Source organism: Littorina saxatilis, linkage group LG2 (assembly GCF_037325665.1).
Source record: "Littorina saxatilis isolate snail1 linkage group LG2, US_GU_Lsax_2.0, whole genome shotgun sequence".
Classification (NCBI taxonomy): Eukaryota; Metazoa; Mollusca; class Gastropoda; order Littorinimorpha; family Littorinidae; genus Littorina; species Littorina saxatilis.
This window is the reverse complement of record NC_090246.1, coordinates 8,668,738-8,681,538: the sequence shown is the minus strand read 5'-3', so window position 1 is coordinate 8,681,538 and position 12,801 is coordinate 8,668,738. Positions and strand designations below refer to the sequence as shown.

General features: G+C 43.1%; 1 protein-coding gene across 1 annotated transcript in view; it reads right to left on the bottom strand.

Annotated features, from left to right (window-relative positions):
• LOC138960491 (voltage-dependent calcium channel gamma-5 subunit-like) overlaps positions 1-12,801 on the bottom strand; it is a 40,650-nt gene that overhangs the window by 21,006 nt on the left and 6,843 nt on the right. Inside the window, exon 4 of the mRNA XM_070332396.1 lies at positions 11,655-11,789. Within this exon, the coding sequence (XP_070188497.1) occupies positions 11,655-11,789 (135 nt within the window). The remainder of the gene's footprint in view (positions 1-11,654; positions 11,790-12,801) is intronic.

Sequence of the window (12,801 nt, the reverse complement as noted above, 5' to 3'; positions counted from 1 at the left end):
ATATATACATATCGGGGATATAGCTCAGTTGGTAGCGCGCTGGATTTGTATTCAGTTGGCCGCTGTCAGCGCGAGTTCGATCCCAGGTTCGGCGGAAATTTATTTCACAGAGTCAACTTTGTGTGCAGACTCTCTTCGGTGTCCGAACCACCCCCCGTGTATACTACATTGGGTATGCACGTTAAAGATCCCACGATTGACAAAAGGGTCTTTCCTGGCAAAATTGCTTAGGCACAGTTAATAATTGTCTACCATACCCGTGTGACTTGGAATAAGGCCGTGAAAGGTAAATATGCGCCGACATGGCTGCAATCCACTGGCCGTATAAAATTTCATCTCACACGGCATCACTGCAGAGCGCCTAGAACTGTACCCACGGAATATGCGCGATATAAGCCTCATTGATTGATTGATTGATATTGAGAGAGAGAGAGAGAGAGAGAGAGAGAGAGAGAGGAGAGAGAGAGAGGAGAGAGAGAGAGAGAGATAGACAGACAGACAGACAGACAGACAGACAGGTCTGTCTGCCTCTCTCCCTCCGCTTTTGTTTTCTGCCTTTGTTTCTCTTTTGTGTGTGTGAATGTACGTGATTAGAGTGGTCCCTCTCTGGGCGAGGGCTGGTTGAAAAAAAGCTCGTTTCCAATGCTTATGCCACAACCCTCGTAACATACATTTGATTTGATGTGCTCTCTCTCTCTCTTTCTCTCTCTCTCTCTCTCTCTCTCTCTCTCTCTCTCTCTCTCTCTCTCTCTCTCTCTCTCCCTATTTCTTTCTCTCTCTCTTTCGACAGGAAAAACAAACCCGCAAAACACAATATCTGTCCCAATTAAGACGACGTCTGCCAGAACGCCAGCACCTTCCAACCCCCGTCAGGAACGGGTCAACTCAACCTTTTTCTGCTGGTGGGCAGTGTAACACTCTAATCTGTCATTCCACGGCGACATGTGATGCGCAGCCAACCTTGAAGCCCCACGGCAGAGATATTAATTCTCTCGCGGTATTTTTACAATTCCAAACTGCACTTAGAAACACACTATCGTCTGTCGTTGTTCGGTTCAAAATTGCAACAAAAAACATATGCTGCCTCTGCTAAGCATGCCCTGGGAAAGCACGGCTTTATTCTCCCCATGCATTCCCTTGGTCTCCATTTCTTCATTCTAAAATCATCAAACAAGTTGGAATGCCGTGGGGAGAAACGTTATCTCTTTTGAGGGCACTCTTTTGATGACAGACACTTTTTTGTAATACATGTAAGAGAAAATGGCTTTACGCTTCAGGTGATTCTATGGGGGTGTTTTATTGGCTGCAAAAACACAGGTATAGAAAAACGGAGATGAAAGCTGCAATATTGTGTTGCATGAAGGCATGTGCTTCTCGTTATATTCATAATGCCTGGATCAAAGAAGTATTTCGCGTTTGTTCAGAAAGTGTTGAAAAGCCTTCTCTTTTTATTTGTAATCGCATTGCATGGATTAGGTATCACTCGTATAAAACAGTTTGGGTTAAATCGCCTTTTCGAAGCCAGTCAATATTCGACTGCATGATTTATCGCAGAAAGGGAGAGGAGACCTCTGTCTCCCTGAGTATGTGTGTATGCGTGTGGAATGCGAATCTACAAAATATTTTGAAAGGGTCGTTTCGGGTAAAGAGCTTGAACAGCATACTTTGCGACAAATAACTCTTTCGTATTCTCGTTTCTTTGTTGACAGCTATTTGTGAAAACTAAATTGGTTTTGCTTTAAGAGTGCAATTGTGTTTCCTGGTTTGTTTTTATAATGCCCTTCCTCTGTTTAAGTGTGTGCGATTTGTACGTCTTTGTTACATTAATTTTATGTTGCGATTGTGCTCTTCAATTGTGTTTCCTTGGTTGTTTTTATAATGCTTTTTCTGTGATTATGTGTGTGCCTCGTTTCACGTTGCGTCTTTGTAAACTAAATCCAGCTCTGTTGGGGTTGTAAGTTGTATATGAGCGCTTCCTCTCTGTTTTGGTGATAATAATCTTCATTTTTCCCTTCGTCAAAAACCAATTTGTTTTATGATGCGCCTTCTGCAGGTTCAGCCGGGAGGTTTCATATTCTGCAGTGCGATGATTAAAGGCGCACTCCTTCCTGTTTGAAGTGTTTGGATCACCGCCTTACACCTGGCCAGGCTTTTACCTCGGATAAGACCATCCCTCCACTTAGTCACACGCCAAAAATGAACAGCCCGGGTGCTCCTAATGAACAGCCCGGGTGCTCCTAATGAACAGCCCGGGTGCTCTAAATGAACAGCCCGGGTGCTCTAAATGAACAGCCCGGGTGCTCCTAATGAACAGCCCGGGTGCTCTAAATGAACAGCACGGGTGCTCTAAATGAACAGCACGGGTGCTCTAAATGAACAGCACGGGTGCTCTAAATGAACAGCCCGGGTGCTCCTAATGAACAGATTGGGTGCTCTAAATGAACAGCACGGGTGCTCTAAATGAACAGCCCGGGTGCTCTAAATGAACAGCACGGGTGCTCTAAATGAACAGCCCGGGTGCTCTAAATGAACAGCACGGGTGCTCTAAATGAACAGCACGGGTGCTCTAAATGAACAGCCCGGGTGCTCCTAATGAACAGCCCGGGTGCTCTAAATGAACAGCCCGGGTGCTCTAAATGAACAGCACGGGTGCTCTAAATGAACAGCACGGGTGCTCTAAATGAACAGCCCGGGTGCTCTAAATGAACAGCACGGGTGCTTTAAATGAACAGCCCGGGTGCTCTAAATGAACAGCCCGGGTGCTCTCTTAGCACAGTGGTATTCTTTTATGAACTAATTCCGTAAAAGCCACAAGTGGCTCTTTAATTGTTTTCATTTTTTATCCAAAAAATCCTTCTTTAAACTTACTACAGGAATCAATCAGTGTTGATTGTTGGTATATGTCCAAGTTGAGGGATGTTCTTACCCAGGTAGAAGCCTGGTCAGATTTGAAATTAGTCGAACTGTTTTCAGAAGAAAGGGTGTGCCTTTAATCTTCTGTGGCTATTTTTGCCGTATCGTATACAACGCTCCGCAGATGTTCTAAATGTCAAAGCCGATCCCCTTTCTTGTCTTTGCTTGTAACAATTGTTGTTTTTGTCTTCACAAGGATTGTTTATAGCTTACATACTGCTTGCATTGACTACCAGATTAAACAACAACAACACACACACACACACACACACACACACACACACACACACACAAACACACACACACATCCACGCACATCCACACACACACTCACACATCCACACACACACACACACACACACACACACACACACACACACACACACATACGTGTTCAGAAACAATTGTACGAAACCAAAGTTTGCAAAATCTAAGCTAACCGTGTTAGTTTGTTTAGCATACTTCCACTAGCCAGTGAGAAGGTAGAGACGAAAGATAACTCGAAAGAGGAGCACAAACAAAGGAAGCTAAACACTGAGACAAAAAAAGGGAGCTGGTTGGCGCATTTACTCGAAGAGGGTTGGTGGTCGACAACAAAAGCGGGCCATTCAACCATAAAAAAACACAAAAAACCCACCAAAAAACTGCTCTCTTAAAACAAGACTCGTGAGAACAATCTGACTGATCTTTGCTTGATATGTAAGGATGTTGTTGATCCTAAACTTGCTTATTATATATTATATCCATAGATTGTTGAATAAAACACTGTTTAAACCAATACGTACGGATAGAGGTTTTAGACACAAGCCTATAGTCTCATAACCTGTCCTAAATATAAAACAAACATGATAATACCTTAATTATACAGTTATTTATTATGTGTACATCTAAACTAAGCAAACCGAAAAACAACAAAGAAAGAAAGAAAGAAAGAAACAAAGAATAAAACACAAACAAACAAACAAACACAAAAGTATCATACAACATGGGAATGCTAAATTGTGCGCAAAGAGACAGAGACATTGAGAGACAAAGACAGACAGACAGACAGACAGACAGACAGACAGACAGACAGACAGACAGACAGAAATAGAGAGACGGCGTTGATCACGATTAGCTGGCTTCTGTGCAATGTTTCCCTCCACCTCTCTCTTTACGACTCCCCCCCCCCCCCCCCCCACACCTCACTCCCCTTCTACCTCACGCGTTTGCTCACCCTCCTCTCTCCCCACTCCTCACGAGGGGAAGGGAATCTTGCGACATGGGCCCTAAACGAGGTTTGGGTGATTGAGTTTTGTTCATGGTAATCAGGCCGCCGTACTTTCTCTTTCCTCTTCATCACTTTGTTATCCCATTGCTGGGAAATTCGGGTCACTTCCTCCCAGTGGAAAACGAGCAGCAGAAAGAGTGGCGTTACCCAGGTGTTAGCGGTTTGGGTGTAACCAGCCGTGCACTTGCACTTCTGTCAGAAGGACCGAGGTCTTTCACATGTCAAAGCGGTGACACGGGGTGAGGCATAGATACCGTCTCTCGAGTCTGCGCATATTGTGACCCTCCAGCACGTTTTTGTTGTTGTTGGAACATTAGCACTCTATTTGTTTCACATTTCTTTACCACGGACTGCATTCCTGGATTGTATCAGCTGTAACGGCATCCTAAACGAATACATAAAATACACGAAAAGCTAACTGTCAAAACACATTGAAAGAAAGAAACAAAGAAATAAAGAAAGAAAATAATAAAGAAACAAAGAAAGACAAATACAAAAGCAGGGTAAATAAATTTGTTTTCACTGACTTATTCCAGTTTTAGAACAATAAAAACGTAAAGTGATACAAAAAAAGGAAAAAAAAGAGACAAGATATTGCCTCACTTGAAAATATTGTCCGCTGCACAGCAAGCTCGTGTTATTGCAAAACATTTTTTTCCGTGTAACATTAGATGACGGGTGATTTGCAAAAATCAGACAAAATAAGTAAGCGCCCGCTGCGCTGTCATTATCTCAGTTCCTTGAAACAATTTAGCGCCCGCTGCGCTGTCATTATCTAAGATTTTCTTGTTTTGGCCCCGTACCAGTTATTGTGTTACACTTGCGAATAGGCTGGTAGTAGGCATTTAGTGCTGTCCAGGTCCTTGAAAAAAGTAAGCGTCTGCGCTGTCATTACACCCCTGGTATAGGGGTGTGTATAGGATTCGGTCGATGTGTTTGTTTGTTTGTTTGTGTGTTTGTGGTCGCATATAGATCTCAAGAATGAACGGACCGATCGTCACCAAACTTGGTGAACAGGTTCTATACATTCCTGAGACGGTCCTTACAAAAATTGGGGCCAGTCAAACACACGGTTAGGGAGTTATTGGTGGATTAAGATTCTACAAGGACTTATAGAGGGACATATTAATGGTCAAAGGGAAATAACCTTCTCAGTTGGTGGCAGTGAGAATGGTAAGGACGGGGGTGTTTTTCCTACCTCGGAGGAATTTCTTGTTATCTTAGATGTTCTTGTTTCTCGTTCTGTTTATTACCTTACACTTACGAAAAAGGCTGATAATGAACATCTAGTGGTTGTGTGCATCGGGTTTGAGCTACCGCTTTGTGTTGATATTGGCTAAAGCACATTACATTTTGGTTTGTTGCTAGGAGCTACGCATAACCAGCTTTTCGTAAATAAACGCCGTGCCAAATTGTTCTGCTGGGAGAGAGAGAGAGAGAGAGAGAGAGAGAGAGAGAGAGAGAGAGAGAGAGAGAGAGAGAGAGAGAGAGAGAGAGAGAGACAGCGAGAGAGAGCCAGAGAGAGACATACAGGGAGACATACAGGGAGACATACAGAGAGACATACAGAGAGAAATACAGAGAGAGAAAGAGAGAGAGAGAGCGAGAGAGAGAGAGAGAGAGAGAGAGAGAGACAGAGAGAGACAGAGCGAGAGAGAGACAGACAGACAGAGACAGACAGACAGAGACAAAGACAGAGACCGAAGGACAGAGACAGAGAGACACTGAGAAAGACCGAGATAGACGTTCGTTTACAAGGAAACAGAACAACAGTTACAACTACTACATTTAGAAATCCCCTAGCTGATGTTCCGAAACTGACCAGCTTCCCAATCGAAATTAAATGCTGCCTGCTTGTTGTAAGTGTACACGCGATGTTATCCACACCGTTTCTGAAAACCCCCCGCGGGTTAGGGGGAAGAATTTACCCGATGCTCCCCAGCATGTCGTAAGAGGCGACTAACGGATTCTGTTTCTCTTTTTATTCTTGTTAAGTGTTTCTTGTATAGAATATAGTCCATTTTTGTAAAGATTTTAGTCAAGCAGTATACGTAAGAAATGTTAAGTCCTTTGTACTGGAAACTTGCATTCTCCCAGTAAGGTAATACATTGTACTACGTTGCAAGCCCCTGGAGCAAATTTTTGATTAGTGCTTTTGTGAACAAGAAACAGTTGACAAGTGGCTCTATCCCATCTAACCCTTTCCCCGTCGCGATATAACCTTCGTGGTTGAAAACGACGTTAAACACAAAATAAAGAAAGAAAGAAAAGTTTCTGAAAAGGTGCTACTTCCCACGTCCAGTTTTGCCGCTTCTTCTGCGTGGATCTCATTCCCGAAACCATCCTGAACTCAGGTCAAAATGAGTTCGGCTCATTCTCTCCCTGACCGGACGCTACAGTCCTACGCGAATCTATCAAAACAATAATACAGAGTTATCTCCCATATGGTTTTCGCGAGCACTGATCTAAATTTGAGAGTCAGTGTTCGCGAGACGAAAATGATTGCAGATTGGCCGACTTCGACAGTGATCTCCGTTCTGTTCTTCACAGTTAGGATAAAGACATCGTTCTAAGGTCAAAACAAGTCGAAATTTTGGGACTGCTGCCGGAAGGAGACCGTAATATATGGTTTCATCACTGTCAACTGGTTACAGAAACAATCGTCTGCTCCAGTGAGTGCTGAAACCAAACGGTTGATTATCAAGTGACACTTTTGCCATATTTAGAGTTGTTTGCACAGTAAATACAGCCGCGAAAAATAGCTCGCTTGAAACTGTCTTACATATCAATTCCTTTGTAATTTAAAAATGACAAAACACCATGAAAAATCATTATCGACGATCGCGAATCTGCTTATATCAATAATACATTACAAAAAGCTCTAAATAAAATTATGTAAAAAAAAAAAAAAATCGGTTTCCTTGCCAGACAAGGAAACTCAAGGCATCCTGTCAGGGAGAGAATGAGCCGAACTCATTTTGACCTGAGTTCAGGATGTCCCGAAACGTGATGTGCCTGTACATGTGCAGAGAGAAAACCTGGCTTAAAGGAAAAAATCTACCTCTAAGGGGCTCCGCTCACATAATTATGTAACTTCAGCAGGACCGACGACGCACTGCAGCGTATCCCAACCCACTACACGTTGCATGAAAGGAAAACAGGCCAAGTACTCGTCATAATCCCTATCGCGACAAAAATAATAGGCAGTGCGTCGTCTGTGCCGCTGAAACTGCGCGAGTATATTCTGCCCATAACCATACTTCGCGTGCAAAGGGTTGTGTGCTCTATACCACAAATCCTTACAGGCTTTTACACCTTAGGAGCTCTCTCTTAACCGGAACATAATATATATTGTCTTAACTCTTAATTCTTCTACTTTCAATAGTGTGTGGAAGTAATCAAGGTTAGATCGAAAGGTTTTAAGTGCTGATGGCCAAGCGTCTGACTTGGTGTACTCCCGGTTGACTGTATCTCGTTTGACCGTATCTCAATTAACCGTATCTCGTGTCGCCGTATTCATTCAGCGGAACGGACTGGAAGTGCCGTTTGACTGTATTTGCTCATGTTTGGTTGTTTTTCATGTGTGCATACCGATCATTGTACACACTATTTCCACAAGGCATAAGAGCGAGTCCGCCTATTAACATTTAGTCAAGTTTTGCCAAATGTTTTAACATAGAGGGGGAATCGAGACGAGGGTCGTGGTGCATGTGTGTGTGTGTGTGTGTGTGTGTGTGTGTGTGTGTGTGTGTGTGTGTGTGTGTGTGTGTGTGTGTGTGTGTGTGTGTGTGTGTGTGTATGTGTCTGTGTGTGTGTGTGTAGAGCGATTCAGACCAAACTACTGAACCGATCTTTATGAAATTTGACATGATAGTTCCTGGGAATGATATCCCCCGGACGTTTTTTTTCTTTTTTTTCGATAAATAATTTTGATGACGTCATATTCGGCTTTTTGTAAAAGTTGAGGCGGCACTGTCACACCCTCATTTTTCAATCAAATTGATTGAAATTTTTGTAAAACAATCTTCGACAAAGGCCGGACTTCGGTATTGCATTTCAGCTTGGTGGCTTAAAAATCTGAAAATTGTAATACTTTTTTTTTATATAAAACGATCCAAATTTACGTTCATCTTATTTTACATCATTTCCTGATTCCAAAAACATATAAATATGTTATATTTGGATTAAAAACAAGCTCTGAAAATTAAAAATATAAAAATTATGATCAAAATTAAATTTCCCAAATCGATTTAAAAACAATTTCATCTTATTCGTTGTCGGTTCCTGATTCCAAAAACATATAGATATGATATGTTTGGATTAAAAACATGCTCACAAAGTTAAAACGAAGAGAGGCACAGAAAAGCGTGCTATGCAGCACGTACAGCGAAACCACAATACTACCGCGCTGAACAGGCTGGTCAGTTTCACTCCGTTATGCACAAGCGGCGGACTACGGTCATTGTGAAAAAATGCAGTGCGTTCAGTTTCATTCTGAGTTCCACAGCTTGACTAAATGTAGTAATTTCGCCTTACGCGACTTCTTGTTTCTATCGTCTCCATGACTGTTCGTTTGAAAATGAATTGAATCACAGAAAACGGTCCGCGATGATCTTTACATTGTAAGTACAGATCGCAAACATATGCTCCATATGTCTCACGTAAGAGACAGAGAGATAAAACAAAACAAAACATACCATTGTTGTATACGCTCACAGCCGTATTAATAAAATAAAAGTCACATGAATTGAAAGAGCATGCGACTTTTGTTCTCTTTTCTGTTCTGTTTTGTCAGTGACTGCTCGCGCGCGCACACACAAACACACACACACACACACACACACACACACACATTAACACACACACACACACACACACATTAACACACACACAATACACACACACACACACTCTCACACACACACACACACACACACACACACATACACACACACACACACACACACACACACACACACACACACACACACACACTCTCTCTCTCTCTATTTGTTTGGCAACTGCATACACATACCCTGGCACATTCAGGTAAAAGCATACGGTAAAATGACACTTTCCAATTCGATCAAACGATACAACGCTTCGACGTCCGTCACAGTTTACTGGATGGCGGCTACATCAATAGTACGGTCAAACGAGATACGGTTAACCGGACCCTAGCCTCTGACTTTCCCTATCCCCGATTCTGCACATCACCTGATTGGAATGACCAATCAAGGCTCTAGACCGCTTTAGCCAAGGACGACAATTGATGCAGAGGGCAGAGGTTATCGGCCCTGGCTAGCAAGGGGAGACTAATCGCCAGGCATCGACCGTGTCTGGAAGAGGAACGAATTATTTTCCACAAACTCCTTTCTCTTGCTCTCTGCCCCTTTGGGAAGAGACAGCAACAACAAAAATATATTTATGGGGATTGATGGCCAATCAAAAGAATAATAAAAAGGAATGTTTGGCTAAATGTTCCATTATTAATGTCTTGGAGGATGCGTTTTGGAGAATGCGTTCTGGATCTGACCGATATTTCAACAAATAAAAACACAGACATTATACAGACAGTTATGGGACGAGTGGGAAATTACAGAATAATTACCAGGAATGTCCTGCAACCAGTTCTTTTTGAAGATCCGTTCAGCATTTGACCGAGATACCAAAAAACTTAATGACGCAGGCACAAACAGAGGTAGCAAATCCCAAAATATATTATTGTGGACGACTTGAAAATCTCGGCACAGAACAATAAACACGAATGTCGTGGAATGGGTCGTTTTGGAGAATGCGTTCTGCGTGTGAACGAGATGTTGACAAATACACACCCAGGCATAGACGCAAACAAAGGCAAAAACTCCTCAAATAGGCAGGTATGGGGAACATGGTACTCCAAAAAGAATAACTAGTAACATCTTGTAACTGGTTTACTTCAAATAATGGGTTCGAAATTCTATCGACCCTAATTCAGGCTGTAACTGGTATGCAAAATATAGCTTTGCTATTCCTAGCATCTTCAGCACGCCAAGAAAATAGTCTGTAGCCAGCAGTCCTGGCCACGATTCAGGCAGTAACGGTTGAATCAATCCCAAAACAGAACATTTACAGTCCGAGCAGGTTGAGACCAGCCTGCATTTGAAGGCGTCGATTGACGATGGTTTCGAAAACATTCCTCGTAGACTGGACCACCCCCCCCCCCCCCCCCCGGCCCTCCCCTTATCTCTCCTCCCCCTCCCTCCTTCTTCTCTCTCGTTGTTTTGTACGTGTGTGTGTGTGTGTGTGTGTGTGTGTGTGTGTGTGTGTGTGTGTGGTGTGTGTGTGTGTGTGTGTGTGTGTGTGTGTGTGTGTGTGTGTGTGTGTGTGTGTGGTGTGTGTGTGTGTGTGTGTGTGTTTCTGAGCTCTTTTCTCTTTTGTTCTTTTCTAATTCACTGGATTTTTTTTCTCTGTTAATGTTCTTGCAAAAACAGAAAAGGGGATCGTGTTCTCCGTCCTTACAATTCTTTTTTGTAAACTTTAGCAGCTGTTCTACAAAATAAAACTGTGCTTTTCTCTATATTTAAACAACAGTCCAAAACGAAGCCGAACACGCAAACACCGTACTTTGTCCTGATACCAATGCAAATTGATGGCAGATAATGTGAAATCCGGCATCATTCTCAAAAGGGCAAAGACAAATTCAATATATTTGTTCAGTAAGCAGTATTTATTCCAACTGATATGCCACCTTAATACACCGACTTCCCCGCAAAAGATGAACACAGTGTGAGTACACATTCCATTTTTGCGAGTGATATGAAGCCGCGACATCAGTGTCATTTACTGGTTCTGAGCTCAGCATACATAATACATTTTATATAATATGTGCAACTCACAAAGACACAAACAGAACACACACACATGCACACACACACGCACGCACACACACACACACACACACACACACACACACACATACACACACACACACACGCACGCACATACGCACGTCCAGACCATCTCTTTCTTTGCCTCTCTCTGTCTGTCTGTCTCTCTCTTTCATTCTCTCTCATTCTCTCTCTCTTTCTCTCTCTCTCCCTCACTCTCACGCTCTCTCTCCCTCTCTCTCTCACTCACTCTTTCCCTCTCCATCCCCCCTCTCTCTCCCTCTCACTCTCTCTTTCACTATCTCCCTCTCTCTCTCCCCCACTTTCACGCTCTCCCTCCCTCTCTCTCTTCCACTAGCTCCCTCACGCCCTCTCTCTCTCTCTTTATCTCCCCCTCTCTCTCCCTCTCTCTCTCTCTCTCTCTCTCTCTCTCTCTCTCTCTCTCTCTCTCTCTCTTTATTCGAGTTTTTTGTTTATTTCCCAAGTCCACTGTTCCCTTTCTTGCAATGGACCAACGGCCTACGCAGTAAACCATTCGTTCGTTCGCTCTCTCCCCCTCCCCCCCCCCCCCACTCTCCCCCCTCTCTCTATCTATCTCTCACCTGCTAGCACGTAGCAGATGGCGCCGACCAGTGTGCGGACGTCACGCCTGACGTTGCCCCAGAAGGTGAAGATGGTGCCGATGAGACTGACGATCAGAGCCATCACTGGCAGCGCCACAGACTTCCTGGCAGACGCTGCCCGGTGCAAACAGAATAGACACAATTAGAAAACCCATAGTGTACTTCAACTCAAGATTTAATATTTAATCGTCTTTTCAAAAATAAGAAAAAATAACATACTTTTCTTGTTTTTGATTCTTACCAAAAGAATGCTCTTTTTTCTCATTTGTTACGACATTTAGTAAAGCAATCGTGTACTCAACTCTCAAGACTTATGATGTTATTCTCTTTACAAAACTAAGGAAAGTAAAAATAAAATACCGCAACACGGTGGCCTAGTGGTAAGGCGTCCGCCCAGTGAGCGGGAGGTCGTGGGTTCGAACCCCGGCCGGGTCATACCTAAGACTTTGAAATTGGCAATCTAGTGGCTGCTCCGCCTGGCGTCTGGCATTATGGGGTTAGTGCTAGGACTGGTTGGTCCGGTGTCAGAATAATGTGACTGGGTGAGACATGAAGCCTGTGCTGCGACTTCTGTCTTGTGTGTGGCGCACGTTAAAATGTCAAAGCAGCACCGCCCTGATATGGCCCTTCGTGGTCGGCTGGGCGTTAAAGGCATATGTACTCGATGACTATACACGCTAATTGCTTTACCAACAGCTGGAGACATGCTAAATTAAGTTCCCTGCAAAATATTGTGGTCTAGGACCCCTTCAATGTTGAGATATGTTAATTTTCATTTTGATCTGGATCGTCCTATTTATAGATTTGGCAACACATGTAACGTTGATGCAAGGGAGCTAACACCGCGGCTTTGTTGACATCCTCACTTTTTCAGAGGCTAGAACAAGCTGTAATGCATGTATTATGGTCCGCGCATGGTGACATATCGTCATTATATGGTCTTATGGTGCGTTTGACATCGATTATGGGCAAACTACACTTTGTAAACACGGGAGCGCGTACATATGCCTTTAAGCAAACAAAAAAAAAAAAAAAAAAAAAAATCATATGTTCCAATAACATACCTTTCTTGTTTTTTGATTCTAACAAAAAAAAGGTCTTTCTTTTCATCTTTAGCGACATTAAA